The sequence below is a fragment of the Mya arenaria genome, chromosome 3 (assembly GCF_026914265.1).
Source record: "Mya arenaria isolate MELC-2E11 chromosome 3, ASM2691426v1".
Classification (NCBI taxonomy): Eukaryota; Metazoa; Mollusca; class Bivalvia; order Myida; family Myidae; genus Mya; species Mya arenaria.
Window position 1 is genome coordinate 48,571,692 of NC_069124.1, and position 26,949 is coordinate 48,598,640.

General features: G+C 33.3%; 1 protein-coding gene across 1 annotated transcript; it reads right to left on the reverse strand.

Moving 5' to 3' along the window:
- Nucleotides 1–2,015: 2,015 nt before the first annotated feature.
- Nucleotides 2,016–26,949, reverse strand: LOC128227815 (mucin-17-like). The gene is made up of 10 exons (XM_052938684.1): nucleotides 26,823–26,949; nucleotides 24,520–24,675; nucleotides 23,899–24,064; nucleotides 23,123–23,261; nucleotides 14,660–14,722; nucleotides 12,484–12,532; nucleotides 11,267–11,406; nucleotides 9,906–9,978; nucleotides 7,312–9,416; nucleotides 2,016–6,409 (listed from the first exon to the last, which is right to left on the reverse strand). Exons 2-10 carry the CDS (start codon nucleotides 24,581–24,583, stop codon nucleotides 6,281–6,283), a joined length of 2,928 nt encoding a protein of 975 aa, XP_052794644.1. The 5' UTR covers nucleotides 24,584–24,675; nucleotides 26,823–26,949; the 3' UTR covers nucleotides 2,016–6,280.

A 26,949-nucleotide genomic window follows, 5' to 3' on the forward strand; every position in this document is an offset into this window, starting at 1 on the left:
CAGACTCAGAAAAGCATTTTTATAAAGGAACAAAAAATCATATTTATTTCATTTCTTTTACAGAAATGAATGCAAATAAAGGTAAAACATTCAAATATTAATGTATTTCAACAAATTTTACCATCAATACTCTGATAGAAGGAAAATCACAATGAAATGAAGTTTTGCCATATTGAGTCTAGAGTCTGAACTCAGACTTGAGACTGTTCGTAATCACTGTCCCAGGACTTCAAGTCTCTGAATAAAATATATTCCAATCTGATGTGCTGTTTTAAATAATTATATTTGGCAAAGATAAACAAGAATAAGAACAAGAGTAATGATTTGCAGTATATTCAGTGTAAAATATGACTTTGTGTCTAATTACAACAATAACATAATGTATAATAATAATAAACCATAATCACAACATTCTGCAAGGTGTAGTTGCACCTACAAGGGAAATTGCAAAACTTCTTTTAATATTTATCACAAACATGATAATATGAAGTACATTCAACATAATTTTATAATCCTAAGTTCACTGGAATGATTTTGGACTGGAATCTTTCCTTGTAGGTACAATTTTACTGGTCCAATTTAGGTATATATAATATAATATTTTACTTACAAAATGAAAATAATAAACTTTTAAATAAAGCTGTTTATACAAAATAATGCAGGCTTAAGCATAGAATACAGGTCAAAAAGGTAATGTATAATAAAATAATGACATTACTGTAAGTTTCATTAAAATGCATTCATCTTTCTGTGCTATATACCATAGTCAATATTCATAAACCATTAATATTTTTAAAGCTGCACTCTCACAGATTGATAATTTTGACAGCTTTTTATTTTATTAGTCTTGGAATGAACCAATGTTTGCGTAAATGTCTGGAAATCAGTGGTACAAGACTGCTGACAAAAGATCAGATCGCAATGGTTCATATTTACGTTCGAAAAATGATATATTATGGCTAAATGCATTAAGAAAAATGAAATTTTCTGCAGTTCCAAAAACAATTGAGATCTGTTCCATTGTGAGTTATCTTATATGACTGAATTGAAGGCATTGATACCAAAATCAACTCATTCTGAGGGGAAAAAAATAATGTCAAAGCTGTCAATGAGTGAGAGTGCAGCTTTAAGAACAAGAATTATTATCATTTTCAGCAAAATACTGAAGCAGTCCTTAGACGTCATTACATATATTTGTTTCACTGTTTTTTTCTTTCATTAACATGCGCATGTAGTTTAAATACAAATGTTTTTTTCTCTAAAAATGAATTAAACCATGATTTAGATTCAATTTTCTACTTATACTGACCCCGATACATAAATGTCATTAAGTGATTATATCAATTTCATACAGTCAAAACTGTTACATGCAAGGTCCACAAAAAAGATTCACAGATGCTGTAGCTTTTGGTCGGGTGTATAAAACTTAACATTTAATCTTATCAAAAGACAAAACTATCCACAGAAAAAATAATTGTCAAAGGCAATTTCAGAGATCACAGAGAATTCACACAGAACGAGAATAAAACACAAAGACATGACTACAATGATGGAAGTGTATTACAATGACCCTGACACGCATCAAGAGAAATGTTAAACAAAAAGTCATTCCAACAGTACATGTGTGTTACTAGAACCATTTAAAAATCTGAATTTTTGTCTTACTTAAGATGTCCTTATTATAGAATATACTTCAGCTGGTGAACCACATGAAAAACTTCTTTGTCGTGATTACCGTTAACATAAACCATGACGCTGAAACGAGGTAACATCTTTGTTTGACATCCTCTTAACGGCATTGTAGTCACATCATGAACACAAGCATAAAACACAGTACAGTAACAAAAACTACATTGAACATGTCCAGTCCTGCATTTCACCTTCCTGTGTCAAGTAATAATGAAACTACAGCAAAAAACCTGGTGGTCCCATAACCAATAAAAATAACCTTATTTGTATATAAATCCCCCTGGTGGTCCAACAACTCTTTAATATAAATCTTCTTTTGTACTTAGCAAGAGTGCTATGAAGTGTACAGTAATGCTCGTCTAGCTTTTGTTGCTTTTTTAGTTTAACAAGGATCAGAATTCAACAATGATTAAAGCCTGGGGCCTGTTTTAATAAGATATCTTAATTTTAAACCTTATTCTGGTTTAAAGGGCTAAATATTGGACACCCTTAAAGTGATAGACAGAATCTATAAGATACATGTTATGTCCATAATTTTATTGAAACATAGTTTACACTAAAAATGGGGTTACGCCTTGAAATTTACAATCTTAGGCCTCATGATCTTTAATTAAACGGGGCCGGGAAGTATATGCCTTGCTTGACTTGTTTGTATCGTATCTCGAAACATGTGTTACAAGTTTTATTTAAATATAATCGTTTTTTTATTTATGTCCATGTTAAATTATTAGCACAACAATGCTAACGGCAATTTTTTCTCTAAAGTCAGACAAGCTTAAAACTGCATGAAATTCTAACCATCAACATCAAAACATGATAAAGGCAAAACTTTGGTATTCACAAAGCTCTTCCTCTTAAGAAATAACAGCTAACACAGTAACACAATAAAACAGACATCAAATGGAAACCAACACATCAACGAAAAAATAAACCTCCTTTTTTTAAACTAGTATCACTAACTTAGAAATAAAATTATTTACATGCAAAAAATGTACACATTTCTAATCACACGAAATACTGCGCACCAAAATAATTTATTCATTAAATACTTATCTGTTTAAGGATTTTGATTTATATTCTCAAAAAAAAAACCATCGCATTATTATGCACAGACAGAAAAAAGCAGGAAATCGGTTTCAAATTGATATAGTGCTGAAATCAGATTACAACTGCCCTCGGTAATTGCCTCATTTGTTTCCCAAAATAACATATCGCATCCGAGTCCATGTGTATTTTTTGTCCAGGGTTAATTTGTAACTAGTAAATATTCCCATTTGTTCAACAGTTATGAATATTTATATCTGGGTGGTTTAATAACATCATGTCAATTGACACACTGTTATAATTACGCACACTTTTCGCATGGACTCACCAGGATTCAATTTTATCACCTCAAACTTTTAACAAATATAGAAGGAAACCTTGTGAAACAATGCCATCAATATAGATTAGACTATGAATTAACAAAAGTAAGAAATAATGATACAGTAAAAGGTTTTCTATAATAGCTTTGCATGTGTAAGAATGTTCCCTTCAGATGGTATGATTTGGCAGAAGCATGAATAAAAGAATAAAGAGAGATCATTAAGAAGTTTCAAAGATGACATTAATAAAATTTGGATATTATGCTCCGCAAAAGTTCCCAGCAAAAACAATATTATTATATAATAATGCTGATTAATACAAAGAATATTGAATATTTGGCAATGTAAGGAGATAAAAAATCTCAAGCATCTTTGTTTAACTAACTTAAGCTTTTATGATTTTTATCAAAAGATGGATTAACATTTTTTTATGGATAAACATATTTTGTGCGGATATTTTCCACAGAAAGTTGCATTTATAACAGTTCAACAAATATACAACATATTATTTTAAAGAATGAAGCAATATATATGTTTTTGTCTTGATATATCAAAAAAAAAATGGTGGTTTAGAAACAGAAATAAAACACATCTACATGACGAGAAAAGAAATAAAGAATAGAAGAGAATGAGAGAGGTCACATAGGTTGAAGGGACTAGTTCAGGAAATCTTTTATAAAGAGAACACATGTATGCAATACAGTATTCTATAAAAAAAAAAGTCTGTTGCCTTTGGCAAAACATTGCATTAATGTTCATGTCTGATGGACAAACAAATAATATAATACATTTAGGATAGATCAAATTTACTTCAAGGGGCTAGACACCAGATGGTCCTCAAATCAGCAGCAAAAACAGTATTTCATCAAAAGAAGCCTAGAATTGTCAATGTGAGCAAGTATGAGGCTGATGAAACATCATTTTACATGATTTTAAGAATAAACGCAACAGTAATGTTGCTGTCTCATCTGAGTTTCCCAGTTATAGAAAAGCGCATAATGGTTTCACAATTCAAATCATATCTGTTTCTAAGTACAAATGTATATAGCAACGCTATTTTTAAACTTACTGGGATTTACATGGTAGACAACCCCAGCAAATTTTCGAATTGGAAATTTGCGCAAAAACTGTGAAAGATACATGTGTCTGGTACGCTATGTGATACAAGAGAAAGTAAGATTCATTGCATTGTACACGATGATGTTAATTTTATGTTTTAAGTTTTTAACAATTTTTCTTTGCATTGTTTCATCTGGTGTCTAGTCTCTTTAATGCTAACATGAGAAACATAACCAATGATTCACAGCTCTGCTGTTGATTTTTTTCACATATTTTGTTAATGAATTGATTTGTCAAAATTTACTTGCGTAGTGTAAGATATGAGAAAAACTGTCTAAAATTAATAAAAATGGAAACATATAAGAATAAAAGTCAAAAAGTCACCGTTGTTCACTATACTGAAACAAGGAAAAAATAAACTGTAAAATATCACACTGTAACGAAAACTAAACACACACAAAAAATGAAGATCAACTCGAAAATTTTCAAAACATAAACTTAAACAACCTCTCATTAAGAATGTACTAGTCGTAGGGCTGAACTATGTTAAAGTTAACAACATCGTTAAAGGCAGCATTGTTAACTTCTAAATAACAAAAAACTTTTAATTATGATGTGTACACATTTAATAATATCAAGCACAGCTGGATGTGAGAAGTGCCAATGGTTAAAAGTGAGGCCATGAAATGTCCCTACTAGTCAAAATTTGAGTTAACAATGATAATGTTAGCAACATTGTGAACAATCAGCCCATTCTATTTATTTTGCATAACATTCGTTCTTCATATAATGTTTAAGAAAAGTCTTAGAATAAATCCTATTTATAAATTATAATTTCAGAACAGCTCACAAAATATTTTTCACACTTCATTACCAAAATTTTACTATGCAAACTATACTCCACTAGGAATTACTCTAAGAAAAAAGAACAAATGAATTACGAAAATATGCCCAACAAAAAAGACTAGCTAGGGAAAATAACGCATTGAAAACAAGTCATTACATATTCGAAATAACAATAAACTGATAGACAGCTTGCACTTCAGTTATAAATCTATGTAACTATAATCACTGTCAATGTGCTGTAGGCTTCTCCTGTTATGCAAACAATTTATCGACTGACAATCAGCATTTTTGGCTTTGAACAATAACAAACTGATAAGAAAAATAAACAATGGTAAAGCACCTCAAAAGGGTTTATTTATTGGTAGCTGTATTGCTTTTAAAAATATTGACTGCATCAAAATCTTTGGCAAAAAAATAAATAATTTGTGTATTGGCCAATCCAGGATAATATACATACTAGCTATGTTTATCTGCTAGTTCATAGCTTGACAACTGAGCCAAGTTTATCCTTTAACTGAAATGCTGCTGGGGCGGTATTCATAAAAACTTCTTTAGTTACTTCCTAACTAATCTCTTAAGTCATAAGAGATAAAGAATTTCCAAAATGCATTATTACCATTGACTTAATTAAAAAAAACACACTTTAATATTAAAATCATTTATACATTTCTTTTAATTTGACTATGAAAATTTTAAGAAATTGACTCAAGTTAGGAGCTTAAGTTAGGAAATGACTTAAGATGCTTTAAGAATATGGCACCAGATCTCTAAGAGTTTATGCTATGCTTTTAAATCTGCACTCGCACAGATTCACCATTTTTACAACTTTTTTATTTTTTGTCTTGGAAAGGGCAAATTTTTGCGTAAATATCTGCAATATAAGATTGCTGACAAAAACTCAGATTGTAGATTTTCATATTTCTGTCCAAAAATTAATATTTATATTTTATGACTTAAACTGTTACTAATGGTTTAAGAAAAATGCATAAAACATCAATTTTTGAACTTAAATACAAAAATCTGCAATCTATTTTTTGTCAGCAGTCTTATATATCTGGATTCCATGGATTTTCGCACAAATTGGCTCATTCCAAGACAAAAAATGAAAAAGTTCAATCTGTGAGAGTGCAGCTTTAAGGAGTGACTTTAAACTAAGCAATCATAACATCCCTCACTTTGTTCAATTAACACCTTTCTACAGGTTTAAATTGTGCATAAAATTCTCACAGAGAATGATCCCACTGTTTTATGACAATGCTATTTCCTACTGGATCAAGAGTCATGTGACCGATCACATGACCCAATGTCAAGTCATGTCACTATCATGTGACCTGCATGCTCTGAAAGTTTTTCACCATGTCAAGAACCTTTGATGGTCTGCTTGCGGAAATATTGGAACACTTTTCTGGTGTGACCTTGGCCTTCTCTCGAAGAGGAGCATTGGTGGACTTCTGAAAGAAAGAAAATGAAATTTAATATTTCCCTTAAAAATATTCATGATAAAAAAATGAAACTATCAGTTATATTTCCATGATCTCATAAAAATTAGGCAGAACCTTTTTTGTAAGGTTTGGGTTACATCTTTTCCAAAAACAGGTAGGGAAAATAGGTGTTTTTTTCATTAGACTTATCTAACAATGTTACAGTCATCAGTGTGGAATGGCTTCAACTTTTTTCTTCAGCTTTTTAAACTACATATTAAAACACATACACACACACACAAACACACACAAACATTTTATTTATTTTTTAATCAACAGACTATAAAAATAGTAACGTTGGCACGTTATTTGTAGGTAGGGTCAGGTAACCCAAACCAGAATATTTTTTTTTAGGCCTTACAAGCAAAAGCACCTCTAGTCACAGCTCGTCCATTTTTCTAAGCTAATGATTGAGATAACTTTACAATTATATGAGCCAGAGTTAGGAGCGCTGTCATTGGTAATAACAACCAGTGCTTACTACTGTCCTTGTTAGGAAGCAAGATCAGATGTAGCTGACGTCAACACCAACAACACAAGGGTTTTGACAACACCTTGATTTCTTTTGTTAAAAAAACCCAAAAACCCACAGGCTTGAAATTTCTTGAATGAAAACACAAAAAACTTGAAAGTGTTTGATACATATATTGCATAACAAAGCCATTCTCTCTTAGGAAACCCCCCCACTAGATCCTTAAGTTTAGAGTCAAACCCATTGACTCTAACTCGTTAGGTGAGAAATTACTCGGTGCTCAAACTGGATGTTAAGGACCTATTTCTTCATACTGAAGATAAGAATTCTCGCTTGACTATTTTCACAGGAGTTCGAGCGAATGGGGTTTGACTGTATAAAAATATGTTTTATAGCCTACCTGCTCAGCCGTTCCAGCTCGGGGCTTGTCCTTGTCAATGATTTCAATTTTCATATCCTTTCCTTTAATGCTTCCTCCAAACCTCTTTGTTATCCCTGCAGTGGCTTTCTCTGGTTCACATCCAGTTTTGCCACTACCAAACGAACTACCAACTTTCCCAACTGAAGAGTTCATACTGGATTTGTTGTTTATATTCTTGTTTTCATTATTAATTGGTTGAAGAACAGTGTTTTTATTTTCCGTTTTGGCAAGATTAGACTTTAGACTGGCCCTGTGTGGAGATACATTTAATGGAGTTGATGATTTGCTTCCACCCGAGTCCGGTCTTCCAACAGATTTGGTTGGAGATGATAACTTTGAAGTGGCAGTGCTTGAGCTTGAACTTGAAGCAGTTGGTTTGTCACTAGATGGTTTAGATGCTAATGCAACAGGAGGTTTTACACTAGAAAATGCTGGTTTTTCAACTTGGAATGGTTTCGCCGAACCAACAGATGACTTCCGAACAGATGAAGTGGAGACTGTTGGTTTTGTGTCAGTGGGTGTTGATTTAGGTGTAGTAGTACTAATAGGCTTTGACGCACTGCCAATTGGTGGCTTACCAATGCTGGAAACTGCTGGTTTGTTTGGCTGGGAAGAGTTGACCGGTGTATTAAATGCTGGCTTGCTACCTGACACTCCAGGCTTCTCTATGCTTGACTGTTTACTTATGGATGACACTCCCCCGAGTTTGGCTGCAGATGGTTGACTTGCGGGTTTACTTACAGCAGATGCTTTTTCAAATGTGATCTTTTCTGTCTCTGGACTCTTTGGGGAGTCTTTTTTGTTTTCAGATTTAATAGGTCCGATCTTAATCTCTTTAGGTCTTGCTGGATCAGATTTATCATCAGCAGGTTTCTCAAGTTTCTGGACCCTGGATATCCATTCTGGCTGACCTGTACTAGGGGCAGCCACACTAGTACTTGGTGCCCATGAAGAGCGTTTGTTCAATGCAAAATTTTCATAGTCTCCTTGTCTACGCCTAACACTGGATTCTTTTTCCTTCCTCACACTGGCTATATTGTCATATTCAGGTTCATCCTTTTTCACATTTCCAATGTTTTCATAATCAGTGTCTGGCTTATTTTCATTGGCACCACTGGAATTTGTAACACTATTCTCAAAATTAGCACTTCTTCTATTACCAGATGTAATAGTTTCAACATTGTTGTCCATTAAGTCTTTAGACACAGGCAAAGTTTTACTTCTGGCTTGTCTTTTCATTCTATAATCCTCCCTTGGAGAAGCTAGTTTGTTTGCAGCTGCTTCAGATGTAGCTTTACTGACTTCAGACACATTGCCAGCAGTCTTATCTGTTGCAAAACTAACTTTCTGTTCATCTGACTTTTTGCCATATCCTTCACTACCAGACTTCTGACTATCTCCAAATGCTTCCATGTCACTTGGTTTCATATTTACAGGCAAGGTAGTACTTTTGAATGCAGGTTTAAGAGGGTCCTTTTTGACAGCAAAACTAGGTTCAGTCACTGGAATGTTTTTGTCAACTGCTGTAGTAGGTAATGATGCTTTTTCATCAGATTTTGTCATCTCAGCTGATCTTAATTTAACATTAACAGGCTTCACTGAACTCTGATTCAAGTCTTTTAAACTAGACACAGTTTCTGTCTCTTGAACTTTAGATTTCTGAGATTCCATATTTAAGGCTCCACTTTCATCAAATTTCTTAGATATTCTTTTCGCCCTATTAAATGCCTTTGCCAACTCGTTTTCTGACCCACTGGCTTGTGGTACAGTTTCTGCTGGAGTTTTCTCAGGAGCCTGCCTAGGCCTCAGTTTCACCTCTTGCAACATTGACATTGAAACTGGGCTTGTCGAGAATGGTGACTGAGGGGACATTGACCTTGGCCTTGACCTCTCAATGTCCTCTGTGGCTCTTGACCTTTGCATATTGACTGCTTGCGAAGGCTGAGAGCGTGGGACATACATGGACTGTGTCATGAGGGGCATATCCATGCTCATGTTCCCTGGGGTTTCCAGCACAGATCCAACAGGAATGGTGGTAGCGAAAACAGTCTTTTGGGACCCCACTGGACCTGGTGTTCCAACATCTGAAATGAAGCAAAATTGAACATCACACATCATTTTTGTGAATTGCAAACATTATTAAAGTAACAACATAAAATTAATACCAAACATAAGAGTAAAATGTGCTGAGATTTAAAAAGATTCTATGAAACTGGATTTAACAAAGAGAGATTTTGAAGGGACTAGACACCAGATGATACCATTGTAAGAAAAAAAGGAAATTGTCAAAACTTGTATAAAACTGATAATTTTAAACGGGTAAACTTAGCTTAGACATCAACATAATATTCTTTTCATCATGTAAAACGATGTTTTATCTGCTAAAGTAATGATAATTCTAGGCTTGTTTTCAGGAATTACTGTATTTGCTAATTTTGGGACTATATGGTGTCTATAGTCCCTTTAATGTCTGCTATAAGTAATCAACCACACAGAAAATCCATTTAAATTGAGAAACAAATATAACATGGAGGCCCTTTAGTAGCACTAAATTATCCACAGTGATAACTTGCCTTGGTCTTCCTCATGTGTTTTCTGTGGAGATTCCTCCTGTACATTTGGCAGATAACTGGCACCCTGGGGTCTCTGTAAGTGGACATGGCAACAACATTTACATATGTTACAAGTAAAACCTTTTTAAAAGACACATTAAGTCTTATTTTCACTATTAAATGTTTCAAGTTGTTTCTTGAGTGGTATGAAACACTATTGGTATAGGTATGTGTAAGTATTAGCTACTTTTTGTGCACTACATTATCAAGGTATATGTATATTGAACAAGTTAAAAAGGCATGTACTATAATACAAGAAAAGTGATCTATGCAAGTATCAGCAATCCTACAAGTACAAGTTTAATGTGAAATTTTGCATCAATTGTAACCTTTATGTGTACTGATAGCTGCACATACAAACAAGAACATGCACAAGTTCACATAGTGTTTTCACCTTCTCTAATCATTCATGTCTTTATAACTGATTTTCAATGCTTAAACTAAGCTGTTTATGTAATAGTTTAATTACATTCAAGACATGAATTAAAATCTTAAAGATTAAGAATGGGCAGAGTGAGCATAGTGAACAAGCCTTTCTTCATCACTTAGATTTTAATTCCTGATCATCTGACTGGCTTAGAATAAAAACTCATTGGCTGACACATTGCCAATGCAAAATCTGACAAAATTATTAATGCAGTGTGTATCGGATGAGTGGCAGTGGGCGGACCTTTCAACAGCCGCCATAGTTCAAATGCTTAATGATTAAGCCTAGTACTTAATGAATGCCTATCTGCAAATCACTGGCTGTAAATGTAGGTTGTATTCTAAAAAGATATAACACAGATCTTTTTGTTGGAGTAAATATGTTTCGAACTTAATGTAAGCCAACATGATCGATAAATTAGGTCTAGTAATGTTACAGAATCGCATATGGTTAAACATCCTCGGCACCCCAGCATATCATAACCTATATGATACCCTGGGTAAATTGGCTACGCAAACTTAGTAAATCTTGAATATTCATAAGCATTTTCCGACCAATAAAATAGCTGATAACAAAAAGGAAAGAATCTCCTTTGTGAAGTATCACCGGCATATTTAACAATATCCTGCATAAAACGATTTGTAAACCGTGACCTCATTCAATTATTTCGAACCGAGATTACATCCGTAACTTCTCAGCCATTTCGGCACTGCATGATGCGTGTCTCATTCGACCAATCAAGCGGCTGGATTTCACCTTATTAATTATTCATGAGTACATGATTTTAACAGCTGATTTGCCCAGGGTATCATATAGGTTATGATCCGCTGGGGTGCCGAGGATGAGGGTTCAAATTTGCTCCTGAATGTGGGATGCAATAAAATAAGTCTCTAACCTGGTTCCTTTTCATGGACACCTTGGTGGAGACCCTGCGTGACTTTGGCTTCACAGAAATACGGTGTTTGGCAGCCTCGTTCGTAAGCGACGATGACCGCACCTGGACGGACTCAAAGTCAGCTATGTCTACCTCACCATCTGTTAATATTAAGATTTCTTGGGTTACAGTTACATAAGTTAAATATTCCTCAAATTACAGCAATTTTAGTGTAACCAATAGGCAAGTTAATTTATAGTGAAGTTATTTACAGCTACTGTGAAACAAATTAGTATCACATAATATTTATCACCCTAGTTCAGTGGTCGAAATTAGCACAAGCCCGCAAGCCCTGCACTGGTAAAATGTCTTCCAGGCTTGCTCAAATTCTGAATTTTATATAGCAGGGCTTGATAAAAAAATTGATGCCCAGCAATGGTATAAGAATTCGGGCTTGTTCATCCAAAAATCTAATTTCGATGACTGCTAGTTGGCATAATATTAAGCGAGAGTGTGGTCTTATGCAGTCGCTGGAACCAGAGAATATCATATAAATTATTGCCTTATTTTTAACTCAAAATATTTTGTGCTAATCCTTTTTACATAGGAGTGCCAGCAAGATAGTAGTACAGTCTACATATTCAAGTAGATATATTAGTACTCTCAATATGCCAACAAATTAACATTTAATATGTTTTTATATATCACTAATTTACTTATTACATCACAAACAATTCATCTATTAATATGCAGTAGCAATTGTGACCTTTCTGGGTATGAAACTGACAAATGAAGATAGCCTGACATTTAATACATCTATTTCAAAATGCTCCTGGTGGAAAACCTAATTATAGCAAACATTTCCAATAATAATATAAAGTAATCATAACACTAACACAAAGCCCTACAGCACAGCATGAGCTGTTCAAATAAGCACATTAATCATATCTTTTTCCAGCAGACATTATACACCATTATTTCAAGTTGAGAAAAAAAAACATTATTATAAAATGGACTATTTCATAAGAACTGAAAAATACCCTTATTAAAACAACTATTTGTAAGAACTAAGAATTACACTAAAATTAGAATGACTCTTTCGTAAGAACTATAAAATACGCTTATAAAAGAAAAGCTCTTTTGTAAGAACTGAAAAAAACATTATCATTAAAGAGACTATTTGACATGAATTGAAAAAAAGACACTTTATAACTACTATTGCCTAAGAATGAGCTTACCAAGACTGCCCTGGGATGAGGTCAACCTCTTTGTTGATCTCGACATCTCCTGGAAATCAGAACAGGCAATAACATAAGGTGTAGAACAACAATCTCAAGATTTATGGTCACTGTTAAATCATATTTTCTTACCAAGTAATTCAACTTAAACTAGAGCTATCATAAAGTGATGAAATTACCCCCAAACTCCACACTGAAACAGGAATGGTCAAATGTTGTGCTTTGGAAGTAATAATATAATCATGTCCACACAAGAAAATCACCAACACTCTGTTTTTGTTATGTCAGCCTGAATATTTGTCGAACACATTATTACCAGTCAAGGACCATAACTTTTGTAAGAACAAGGGAAAATTATAACACGAAGCCATGTTCACAATTGCTTTTGCTGAAAAAACATTACTACAAACTTTCATGATTGTAGACACAATACTTTTGGAGCTACATGCATCACAAGATTTTTAGGATCATTTGTTTACTAAGTCAAGGGCCATAACTTTTGATAGACAGCATAAATTACTTCATGAATTGCAGGTGCATAATTTCCCATGCTGAACAACATTCTTATAGAGTTTCATGTGCTTCCTATTAAGTAAAATATGTTTGAGATGGTAATACATTACAAGATTTTTCTAATCAATTACTGAACAAAGCAAGGGCAATTACTCTTGTTAAACAACATGAAATGTCACATTAATTGCAGGTACACAATATCCCATGCTGACCAACATTCTTATGAAGTTCCATGATTGTGTATCCTTCAAGGTGCAATAATTTTGAAGCTTAGTAACATGCATTACAGCATTTTGTGACTCAAAGTGACATGATGAAATTTCCTCAACAGCCCCAAGATAAATCTATCTGGGGATATTTATTTAAAAAAAAATAATCAGAGATTCTCTGAATAAAGACTGATAATTGACAACGACCTGTTCACAGGGCTTCTGTTTAAGGAAGTTTGGAAGTATGTTACTCCCTTAAAATATGTTAAAACTTCCAAAATTGAATTCTTGGAAGAATAAAAACTTTTGAGGAAAACTTTCAAAGCTTTCAAAATATCAAAACCTTATGCAAATATTACTTTTATGACCTCAATTTCAATCAATCTTGAAATAAAGTGAATTATTATCATAAAAATGTGTGCATTTGGCAATTTTAAGTTGCAATTTATTTGAGGTTTAACATACTAGTTGAAAAATAGTGGATTTCTTTTACGTATTTCAATTTTTCTGTGGGCATTAGTTATGATTCAGTAATTCTTCTCACAGCATTTCATGAAATTTACTGCCATTCTGTTTGTACTTGTGAACATTTGAACCATTACATTAGACAAAAGTCTGCCCTAAAAGGGAGGCATTCAGGAGAATATTAAGGCAACATGAATAGGACAGAATCAGCTAATGGCAGACTGCAATATTGATTAAGAACAAAATTATGCATGCACTCGGCTTTCTGAATGACAGATTTATGTGCACAGAGGAAATGATAAAGAAAGAAAAATCTCCTATTTCAAGACCAGCCAAACCATTACTACAGACAGTCAGCTGCAAAATTTTGTTAATGGATATTTGTTTTCCAAATGATGTATTATCTTGTAAAAGTATTGTTTCAGAAGAGGCCCAGCATCAGTTTTGTTTACAATAGTGCGTAACATTAAGTTTAACCATACAGATATATTTCAGCTATGGGATGATACGAATTATGCTCAGGTTTGTTTACTCGGAAGGAACGACTCTATGACTACAAACTGGTGTTCTTTTGTAGAGACCAAGAGAATTTGCTCCTGATGGCGCTCGAACCTACATCCTCTTGAATAAGTGACAGATACCTTAACCACTAGACCACTCACACTTCATAATTGCAGTACAATAAAATAATCTATATTAAATAGGATGGTACATGAGTTGCTATTTAATACAAACATTTATGAAGCAAATTTAGCAAAAGTTTCCTTAACAAGTTTGATTAAATGATTTATCAAATGGCAACGATTGTATGATTCTATATATCATATAATGACACATTTGTCGCCAAAATAAAGTTTTTATTCATTTTTTGGTATGAAATACTATGGATTACATTACACAGACCTGTGTAATAAATAGGACAAAACGTTATGTTTAAATTACACTCGAAAACATTTCGGAACATAATGTGATAAATCGATTCAACATACCAGGTCTGAAGAACCATCCATGCTTCGAAGGCTCTGGTCACTCTGGATTGGTCCAGACAGTGGCTGAAAGTAAATATTTTAGTCCATCAATCATACACAGAAGCCGAAAGTAAACAACCATCGCTTCCCCGTCAATATATCATGTAGATATGAGCCAGGGATCAACTCTGACAGCAATCACGACGAAATAATCAATTTCATCCCGATACATAATCTGTCAAGATTACTTCTTCAAATAAATATAATGATATTACAACGAAATACACAAACGAAATTTATGGGACAGTTTAAATCCATTAAGTATCTCTAACTGTCCTCTGAACGGTACATTATATATATGTCAAATTCTCATGTTTTTTTCCACTTAAAGGGACATGTTCATGGTTTGTTAAATGGACTTTTCATGAAAAAAATCAAAAGCAAGGCAATTTGCTGAAGGGTTGTTGCGTCGTTGGTTGATCACATTATCATGTGATGTTACCAATGTCTTTGGTAAAAGTTAAAACATCCATAATAATATCAGTCCGTGTGGCCGAGTGGTTACAGCTTTGAATCACTAGTTTTTTTTTATTGAGTATACCGGCATACCTGGTCTCCCCACTAAAACCAGAATTATTTTTTTTTACCTAATTTGTTGTTTTTTTCTATCTGCAATTTCAGTATCAAATGTTAAAATAATGATAAAATAAGCGTTTCAGATGAAACGGATTAGGAAACCTATAACTGATGGTCCAAAAACATGAGCAAGTCCCTTTAAAAGAACAGGACCATATGATAGACAGGAATATACCTTTACTATTCAAGTTCAGTTTTTGCATCACATTATGCACTTTAATAATGTATTATCCTATGTGCAAATAAGCTTGTCATTTGATTGACCCATTGGCAATAATGTTAAATTTTCATGCCTAATGACCTAATGTTATTTTTGATATCGTTTGAAAGGAATAACTAATATGTTAAATAAATAACTGAAAGCATGTTGCCAATAATATAACTACAGTTGGTATTCTTGTACTTTATTTCGACTAATTTTGACCGAGAAATAAGAAGTCATGATCTATTGTGCTAATCTTATAAGGCCTAAAAAGCTTCAATGTAATAATTAAACAAGAGGGCCAAATGGCCCTGAATTGCTCACCTGTCATATATTGCACATTGGTTTGATAAGAAATCTGGATGGTTCAAAGTAGTTAAGGTTTTTTAGAAGTCTGGAATAAGCTAGGACTTATGGAGTATATCAAGTAAGAGGATGATATGTTGAACAGTGATGACAACATGGAGTCTGGTGAATGAACAACAAGAATTAGTTTAATTGCTTTTATTAATGAACTCAGGTTCGGAGAAGATTTTTTAAGTTTTCACTATATAATAACACATAAGAGAAAACCCATCAGCCCCGGGGTGTGGCCAATTTTGACCCCAGGGCCATAATTGGAACAAACTTTGTAGAGGTCCACTAGCCACTAGACGATGAATCATGCCAAGTATCTAAGCTCTAAGCCACGTAAGTTCAGAGGAGATGATTTTTGAAGTTTTCACTATAAACATATAGAGAAAACCCATGACCCCCCAGGGGGCAAGGCCAATTTTGACCCCAAGGCCATAATTTGAACAATCTTTGTAGAGGTCCAATAGACGATGAATCATGCCAAATATCTAAGCTCTAAGCAACGTAAGTTCAGAGGAAATTTTTGATTTTTTTTTACTATAAACATATAGAGAAAAACCATGACCCCCCGGGGGCGGGGCCAATTTTGACCCCAGGGCCATAATTTGAACAATATTTGTAGAGGCCTACTAGACGATGAATCATGCCAAATATCTAAGCTCTAGTCCAAGTAAGTTAAGAGGAGAAGATTTTTGAAGTTTTAACTATAAACATATCGAGTATACCCATGACCCCCCAGGGCGGGGCCAATTTTGACTCCAAGGCCATAATTTGAACAATCTTTGTAGAGGTCCACTAGACGATGAATCATGCCAAATATCTAAGCTCTAGTCCAAGTAAGTTCAGAGGAGAAGATTTTTGAAGTTTTAACTATAAACATATAGAGAATACCCTAACCCCCCGGGGCGGGGCCAATTTTGACCCCAAGGCCATAATTTGAACAATCTTTGTAAAGGTCCACTAGACGATGAATCATTCCAAATATCTAAGCTCTAAGCAACGTAAGTTCAGAGGAGAAGATTTTTGAAGTTTTAACTATAAACATATAGAAAATACCCATGACCCCCCGGGGCGGGGCCAATTTTGACCCCAGGGCCATAATTTGAACAAACTTTGTAGAGGTCCAATAGACGATGAATCATGCCAAATATCTAAGCTCTAGGCGAAGTAAGTTCAGAGGAGAAGATTTTTGAAGTTTTCACTATAAACATACAGAGAAAACTCATGACCCAAGGGCCATAATTTGAACAATCTTGGTAGAGGACCATTTGGTGATCCTACCTACCAAATATCAATGGCCTAAGCCTTGTGGTTTGGGAAAAGAAGATTTTCCTTTTGGTTGCGATGGCAACCAGAGTTCTGCATGGAATTGAATTCTTTGAACAACTTTGATAGAAGACATCCCTATGAAGTTTTATTAATATTGGCCCAGCGGTTAAGGAGAAGATGTCTTTTAAGTAAATTGTTGACGGACGACGCACGACGGACACCGGACAAAAGGCGATCACAAAAGCTCACCTTGTCACAAAGTGACAGGTGAGCTAAAAAATAATCATGTAATAAACAATGTTCTTTCTACATATTTACTCATTTTACCCTTTCGAAAAATACCAATACAACATAAGGTTACTTGGGGTCTGTTTCATTAAGGATCTTATTAATAATCGATTTTCGTTGAAAATTAAAAATATCTTTAGTTCATTTTTTATTTTCATTATTTTGTTACATATTTTAGTGAAATGAATTTTAAAAGCCAGTATTAAAAGTGAATATGAAGTTAAGGAAGAAGAAAAAATTAACTTGTTGAGATTTCTTACTTTTATACAGACTTATGGGTATTGGATTTGCAATATAAATATCCTTAAATAAAATAGGCTCCAGGTATTCTTAATTAATATACTTGAACATCAAATATCTTAATACGATAGAAACAGTTACGGGGACAAATCAAATGTCGGCTACCGTTTTATAATATGTTAAATAAACTTACTTTTAAGTAAATAATATTACCGAAGCAAAAAATATGCTTACTTAAAAACTTCACTTAATTGAGTTTGTATGCAATCACCACTTTTGATGACATTCATTTAACAGCCATCAAAGATTGTTCTTTGATGGCTGTTAAATTAATGTGAAGAACATAAAAAATAATCTTACAAAGTCTAAACAAAGAGGGTTTTTTAAACATTCAAATAAACAGTATAATGCTTGAGTTTCTTTAATGTCGGTGAACTTTTACTCATATGCACTTACTCGACATCTTTTGATAACCAAATAACGTGAAATGTAAATGTACAATTTGATAAGGAACTCTTTTTTTATTTCACTAAATCGCAGTATTTTTTATTACATATCCATCACAGCCTTATACATACATCCACACCATGTAAAAGTACCACTGCTATAAACCTCGACAAAAAACACTAGCTTTGAGGCTGAGATGTTATTTTAAAACATTATAAGCACAAAGGAAAGTGACATACATAACAACTGATACAATTAAATAAACTGTAACTCGTACAAACAGTACAGATGTATGATGTTGACACTTTGATGTACCATGTACGGGCGAGTGATCCGGAGATATTAACCTGAAGATATCTTAATTATCAGTATAAACTGACCTATTATCTTGTAAACATTCGAGAGTATGATTAAATATGAAATAACAAGAAAAAAGTTTTTATCAAATTTTATTTTTATTTGAAGCTCAGAATTTATGTTGGTTAAGGTCATTCTACATAACAAACCACACAAAGCCCTTTGGAAAGAAGTTTCTTAACTTGTTATTTGGAAGATTTCTAATTATTAGATATGGTTCCAAACCCTGGAAATATTTATGCCATCCTGAATGATAAACATCCTGAAATAATACATCTTTGAATCACCTAGCTTAAGGAGTCAAAAAATAATAAATGTTTGTTTCCGGTTTCCAGACCTACCCTATTTTAGCCCAGACCTTTTTATTGCCATGAGTTCTGTTTTACACCATTTCTTTTTTTTTAAAAGTTAAAAATGAAATGGTTTTTGGCATTTGACAATACTAGTGACGCTAATAATGATTGTAAGCATATACCGTAATTTATAATTTTTCTTTACAGAAAAATCTCACGAACAATTTGCCTAAGAAAAATAAAAAGATTTCCCAATCTACCTACTCAAATTTGATGAACCGGAAACAAACATTTTATTTTTTTAACATCTTATATCAAACAGAAATTCAAACCACTTAATTTTTTCACACCAGATCTACATTAGTTCTTAACTTCTATCTTAATATTAAAGCCATTATAAGTGGAATTTGTACGTGTAGCATGACAAAGCTTTAATATCATTCAACTCACTTAAATTTCTTAAACTAACACAAGTGTTACGCTGAAGTTAACAATGAAGAGGTTGTTGGTTCGAGCCTCAACAGGGGTAATTTCTCATGGCCTTTCAAAATGGACAACAACCCAGGAAATGGACTCGAGAGTGATTCTATAAGCCATAAACTTGCAGCACAATTGAGCAGAAATAAATAATAGTATTACCTAAAAGATGACTATAGAATTACTTTTTAATAAAAAAATATTTCGACAACAAAAGTTAGTCCATTCAGTCAGCCAGCCTATTTCAACCTTCAAGATTTTTTTTAACATTTTGACTAAAAATTGTTATCAGCTTATTCAGACTATGACCTGAATTGATTAACTAATGAATGTACAAGATATTGCATCTGATGTTATGCACCGTCATACAAAGACATGCTAACCAAGTTCAATCAAAAGTCAGTATTAATGTTAATGATGTATGTTCTTCTGGTATTCAGAACAGAATTAAATACTTTTGTCAAAAGAGGCATAGTCGCCAAATTGTAAAGCAACTCATTCCAACTTGTCACATTTAAATTGGATTTTCAAGCTTTTGGTAACATATTTTAGGTAATTAATCAACCGTGGCAATCGTACATCTAATTTATTAACCTAGCATTGGGCATTGAAAGCCCTATGCCCTGTACGACCTTACACTCTAATGTAAATTGTCAAGTTACAAAATAGCTTACTATCAAATGTTGACTTTCTTTTTATACATTCAAATTTTGGTATGTGGTCGAGATTAAGTGGTACTTTTCGTTTTAGTCCTGTTTGCTTTATAGCTTAAATAGCGTACTACATAGTATTGATATTTCATTTCACTTATAATATGAAATATTTCGACTTAAATGTAAAATGTCTGCTTTGGACTTAACCAAAACATCAAAACTTTTGTTACTCGGGATACAATTTAAATGCCAGAATATTACCTTATATGCCTTTACCCTATTTGTAGGTAATTCTAACATAGCAATTTACATGCCAGCTACGTAGAAACCATGACATTGATAGCTATAATAAGAACCTTAAGTGTTTCAAACAGATTGGTGTAAAGCTCCATTCTTAACAGATACATGTTTGAAGAACAGAAAATCTACTTACATTTACTAGTGTTAGACAAAAATCACTGTTCAGATTGTAAACAAACTATATCCAGCATCTGAGCAATAATCCATTTATAGCATTCTCCTTATTTGCCTTGGAACTGTGCAATACCAAACATAGCCTAAATCTTAGCAGAAACATCGCCATGGGAACCAATAATCAATATTTTCTTTAGACTTGCAGATTCTGACATTCTGCTAAATAAAGGCATAATATACTGAGTGTGAGGGGAGTGAACCATTTTTCTCAGCTTCGCGGAGTAATATACAATAAAGTTATTACTAGATATAATTCCTAGATATTAATGGGAAGATATAAATGTGTTCTATATTGTTACAGGAAATTGGAAAATGATGTTGCCAATGGAAACTGATAACATAATGTTTTTCAGAAAATATATTAACTTATATGAACATTGTTGATATAGGTCAATTTACTTTAAAGGTGCACAAAATAGGTTGATATAAAACATAAATAATGCATTATCATGTTTTACTCACGCGACTTAAATCATCAAAATTATTTGTGTACATATTTAAAAATATCGACCATGATTCGGCACTTTTTTAACTGGGAACTTTGTGACCTCGCAGCAATTAATTTGATAGATCATTTATAAAGGCTAACATTTTTTATCTGTACACAAATGATCTGTTTTTTTGGTTTTAATCATTTATGTCAAACAAGTTAAAGATGATAATGCATAAATTTAAAAAATAAAATGTGTCAACTTATATTGTGCTTGAAGTGATGGTTAAAGATTTTTTAATATGTACTTACAAAAATAAATAAATAAACAATTTATTTTGTGTAAGAACATTATTACAAGCTGATGTTTAGTGGTCTACACTATGTTAAGTAAACTATCCACTAACTGGGCCACCCACTATTTATATCTACCGCTACAATTCATCAAACTAAACAATGTTTTACTGCTGATTGATTGATATAAATGAATTGTAAACTAGAGAAGTACTGCTTTCTCATTAGACAAAATATAATGTTGACCACTAACAAAGACTAAGATCTACAGGATCTTTTTGTTTCATGAAAAATTTAATGGTATAATGGATTTAATTGTTATCAAGACAACAAAAACCACTGTATAAGTAGAACAGCAACCTTCTTATGAAAATTATCGACAATGACTTGCAAGATCTTTTAACATCTTTAAGTTATAACTGAAAAGAGCACCTCAAATTTCATCTTATATTTATGTAGGAAAAGTGTTCTTTTTGTATTACTTTCAACTCCGATATAATAGAGATTATAATTCAATCTCTTGAGGCCATATTTCTCTTGGAAGACCACAAGCGCGTTGCTTGTAAGATTAAGCAGTGCATGTTTGTGTTTATAAACCTCTAGTAAATAAGTTTTTTTTTTCTATCAGATTCATAAATTGTGTTTTACCAGTACGTAGATCAACCAGTACAAAATCTTTTAAATTCAAATCACTCAACAAAATCTTCCTTAATATTTCAGACATAAGCTTTGGTGAGGCTATGCTAAAAACTCTTGAAAATACATTTATAAAATTTATTTGCCGGTGATTTTTGCTATTAGATTATACAGATACAATCTTTTATGTTTGTCATTGGGCAAAGGTCATTCTGGTATTAAAATGATATTTGCAATGATAATAACAAACCCAACAGTAAATGGACTTAGACCGTCACCGATATGTTTAAGGGAAAGTCAAATAAACTCATGATAAATATTTACTTTGTGAATATATATCTTAACCATACTTAAAACGTTATGATTTCTAACAACGATAAAACATAAACAATACAATCATGGTGGTGTCATAAACATCATAGCAATCTATCAGTAACTTACAAATAAATGTTTGAGTGGCGAAAATTGAATATAAATATATCAAAAGCCAGGCAAGATTTTGAACATTATGTTTGTATGGACGACAATTCATGTAGCATGATGTCATTCCCTGGCCTATAGACAAGGTAACATCTAAACATGGCTAAACATGTGCGTTTTTTTGTGTTGATATCTCTTTCTAACTTGAGTTTACGTCTGTTTGCCACTCCTGCGACTTTCCTCAGTCTACAAGGAAGCAAGCAGACAACAAAAGCTTGTAAAGAATTTGTCTCTTAATTCAAAAAAGCCAATAAAGCTTGGCAATCAGTCAGACTTTGCAATATGCATTGTCTGTAATTTGTCAAACAAATTTATTATCATATTTATGACAATGTTAAATGATATATACTTCATAAATTTTGAATATTTGCTCAGCCTAAAAAAGCTAAATATAATAACCTTGTAGATGAGGATGTGATGGTGTCACAAGACACTAAATTCCATGGAATATTATGACCCTGCTGAATGCCTTTTCAGGCTATGTTTTTAAAGGTCTGCCTGCTCCTAAATATCTGCTGCATTATAACTGACTCCTGTTAATCCTTGTGCATTTTAAACAGAAACTTAGTGGCTTAAATGGGGGAGTTTACCCTCCTCATTAAAAGATATATCAAGCCAAAAAGAATCATTTAGATCCATGTGTTAGACTATCATAGTTGTCCCAGGCTTTGGGGGTGGGGGGCTTGAGTATCAAAAGGTTTCTACATGTATATACAACATAATACATGAAGTCCTAATTATTACCAATGATTTTTGGTGATATTTCCATGGAAACAGCCTCACCCTGCAGATTTCCTATTTGGACCTCATCAATAAGTTTTTATATCCATCATGGCCAGATTATTACCTTTGTATTGATGCTGGTAATATTTTCCATGGCAACAGCCTGACCCTGCAGATCGCCTATCAGGGCCTCAATAAAAGTTTCCATATACAACATGGCGTAATTATTACCTTTGTGTTGATGTTGGTGATATTTTCCATGGAAACAGCATGACCTTGCAGAATGCCTTTAGGGGACTCCTTGACCTCTGGTTTGAACACACTGTCCTCTGAGATGCTTCTGCTGCCGAGACCGCTCTTGGAGAGAAACCTGAAGGAAAGATAACAACTCTTAACAGGCGGGTGAGTGTGGCTATTGGTTAAAATGCCTGTCTCTCATTCAAGAGGTCATTGACTGAGGCCCACTATGGGTCATTTCTCTTGACCTCTCAAAAGGGACGCCACCACTGGTTTCTACCCAGGAAATGGACTCGAGAGCGATTCATATTAGCCAACAGCTGTCAGGTCAATACTGTTAAAAATAAGTTATTGACTAGTAATAAACACATATTATCTTAATGCATGATATTTGCTAGACATGAGCAGTCAGATAATGCAGCATTGCTGTATCTTTATAAAAACAAAATCCGTCATTTTACAAAGGCAACCTTTTAATGCTGGAAAGAGATTCACCATCTTCATTCATACTTATTTTGATGATTTACAGTGCTAAATACTTAAAACTTTAGTATAAAGGGTGCATATACTTAACACAATCCATCTATATCATGTTACACCAAAAGTTAATTGGATAGTTACATATAATATATAAAAAATATCTAATGACTTCATTTATGATGGCGACATTAATGGTATAAAAACAGATGGTCGGACAAAGCGTCTGGTAATTTGTCTTATGGTATCCCACTTTTTTTGTTCATCATACACGTTCTGAAACAAGTCCTTACCCGCCATCATCATCATCATCCCCCTCCGCCATCTTCTGATTCAAAGCACCGATGGAATGAGCCTTTCCATGCTCATCTGCCTTGAAGCGCTTCTTACTACTACCACCGAAGAAATTCCGAATCTTCTGAAACGGCTTAAATTTCTTCTTTTTGTCCAGCTTGGAATCTTAAAAGTACGAAATATGAGAAACCATTCAATACCACAGTTTCTTTCATAAACTACATTTAGAAGCTAGACAGAATAATGTTAAACAAGATTACCTGTCAAGCGTAAGGGAAATGTCTAATACATAAGAATAAGCTTGAATTAATGGCATTCAATGACAAACAAATGTTCCCAAGGCAACTAATATAGCTGAAATACCACGACTGAATAATGAGTAAAACTTGTAGCTGCTGATCTATAGCAAGAAATTGGTAAGTAATTACGTGAATATGAATAGAAATAGATTTCTATTGAGACAAACAAGAGTCCTGCAAGCAGAAGCCAATGTTCATCTGTTCACCTCTGGCAATCAAGTGGAATAATTCAACAATTATACTGCAAACACACCACTATTGTATCTGGTGTCACTGGGTGACATGTGTATTGAATTTCAAGGAAACATTTATAATACTTACCATCTCCAAACGTATCATCCCCATCCATCCCAAACCCGGAAATGTCGGCGCTTCCTGAAGCCATGCTGCTAAGGATTTCTTAGATTCTTTTACGCCCTATATCCTACCCTTGTTTCTGACAATGGTCTTCTGACCCATTTACTGCTTGTGAATCAACTGCAAAAAAAACAAAGACACAATTAGCATTAGCATAAGCCATTGGTTTTTGAAATTAATATTTTAAATAATATTAAAAACATTGTTGTTGAAATCTTTTGGGTTTTGCCTTTCTCAACTAAAGAATATCATGTTGAGAGTGTCTTGAATCAAAATATTACAAATGAGCAAACTAGCAACTGTAACAGCACTTAACTGTTGGTAAAAAATATTTTCTGAGTCTTTACCAGGCCTCAAATTTCCACAACTATGGATGCGAAATCAATGATAAAATATACAAGGACCATTCAATCATTCATACAAAACACAGACATAACTCATTCTTCTTTGTGTTGTGTTTCTGAAGTCATTAAGTCCGCAATATCTGCAAGACTGTCTCTAAGCTCAAGAGGAATAGTGCCAGGACCCTTTCAAAGAGGAATTAAGCCAGAAGAAAGGGAATTTCGAATAATCACAAATCATTCTTATTCTTAAATAAAATTCAGTGTACATGAATGAGTGTTTCTTATAGACAATCAGATTAGCAGATTCTAGTGGGAACATATTGCAGGTGAAATAATGCATATATATTGGCAATTTTTTATCTTGATTTTGAATCAACAGGACAACCTTATGAACAATGACTTTTTATAATAGAGTTATAAACATATAGTAAGCACTATAAGAACTGTTACCTTTGTTCACAATGCTTTCTAAATTGACATAACAATAAATTAGATTCAAGGAACTGGCTCATGTTTTGGCACTAAAATTAAGTTTTCCCAGTAATGCATCTGAAAAAACTTCTATTATAATTATCATAATCTTTGGCACTAAAATTGCAGTACAAAAATACATTATTATAAAATACCTGCTTGTAATCGAAAGCATACCCACGCTTGTAATCACGAGAAAAATAGAAAAACTGAAAACATATCCAGTCACCCACAAGGACTAAAATAAATCCAAGTCCATGAGCATTTGATCGTCCGGGGTTATCGTGCACATACTTTTAATTATGTTGTTCAGCATCATGTCAATTATAATATACGGTAAATGTGTATCAAGTATATGTAAATCCTGTATTAATCCAGAACTGCACGTACATTTAAAACATTTTACAATGTATGAGTCAAATAACATGGCAGTGATTCATTCTTTAACACTTCTTTTGAGAATTTCTCAGTTACGTTTGAACAATGATTTTTTTGTCAAATCTCTTTTATCAGGTAGAAGACCTGATAAAAGAGATTTGACAAAAAAATCATTGTTCAAACGTAACTGAGAAATTTTCACTTAACCTGTAAAATGTAAACATTTGAATGTTGACAATGTTACCTGGTACTGCAATGTTGACAAATTCTGATATAATCATGAATTGTGTTTATACATGTATATATATATAGTGTGAAATAACACCAGTTACATATTAATGCCTAAGGGTTGTACAGGGGAAAGACCTACTCCATCGTCAAGCTGTATCTAATGCCTTTTTTATTCTATATCCCTTTGTTATTTTTAGATTTAACAGATTTATATATTGACCAATGATAGGTAGAACGAAATCAGTCTAAAGCAAACTAGTATGGACGTAAAAAAGGGAAAAACAAACAAGTTGATTTTTGCTAACAGAAACATGTCTTTTTGACGGGACCTACGCGACAATGCCACTTGTACACCAGCAAGTATCGTACAACGACGTATATCCTCTGAAATCCTGTAGTCTCGTACACAGTGATTTGGTGGGATTCTGAGCTCCTGCTTTGGTGTCATTTGACCTGTACAAAATTTAGTGACATTTAACCTTAGATATATATCGTTTTCTTCAGATTCATCAAAGGGGTCACTAGAGCCTACCAACTATCTTAGTATCTAGCATAAAATACAAGTTTATGAATTACTGCACTTTTACAAAGTCAGAAAATCTCGAAATGGCTACTTAGGCATTTTATGATTTTCGGACTTTCTAAAAGTTAAATGTCACTAAATTTTGTACAGGTCAAATGACACCAAAGCAGGAGCTCATTCCCACCAAATCACTGTGGTCTCGTAATGGCTTCAGAAACACAACAAACTTGACACTGTCACCGATGACATATTTACATCGAAAAGTAACGTTTGTTAATAACCTTATTATAAAATAGGTAGTTTAATTCAATTCTACTTACCTCAGTTGATAATTATCGCCTACTTATTTCAGTTAATAGCTGATTGTCCACTTTAATACACCTTTGTAATTATTTGTGTACACCTGTAATAAACATTAAACATGGCGGATGTCAATGGTATGATCAC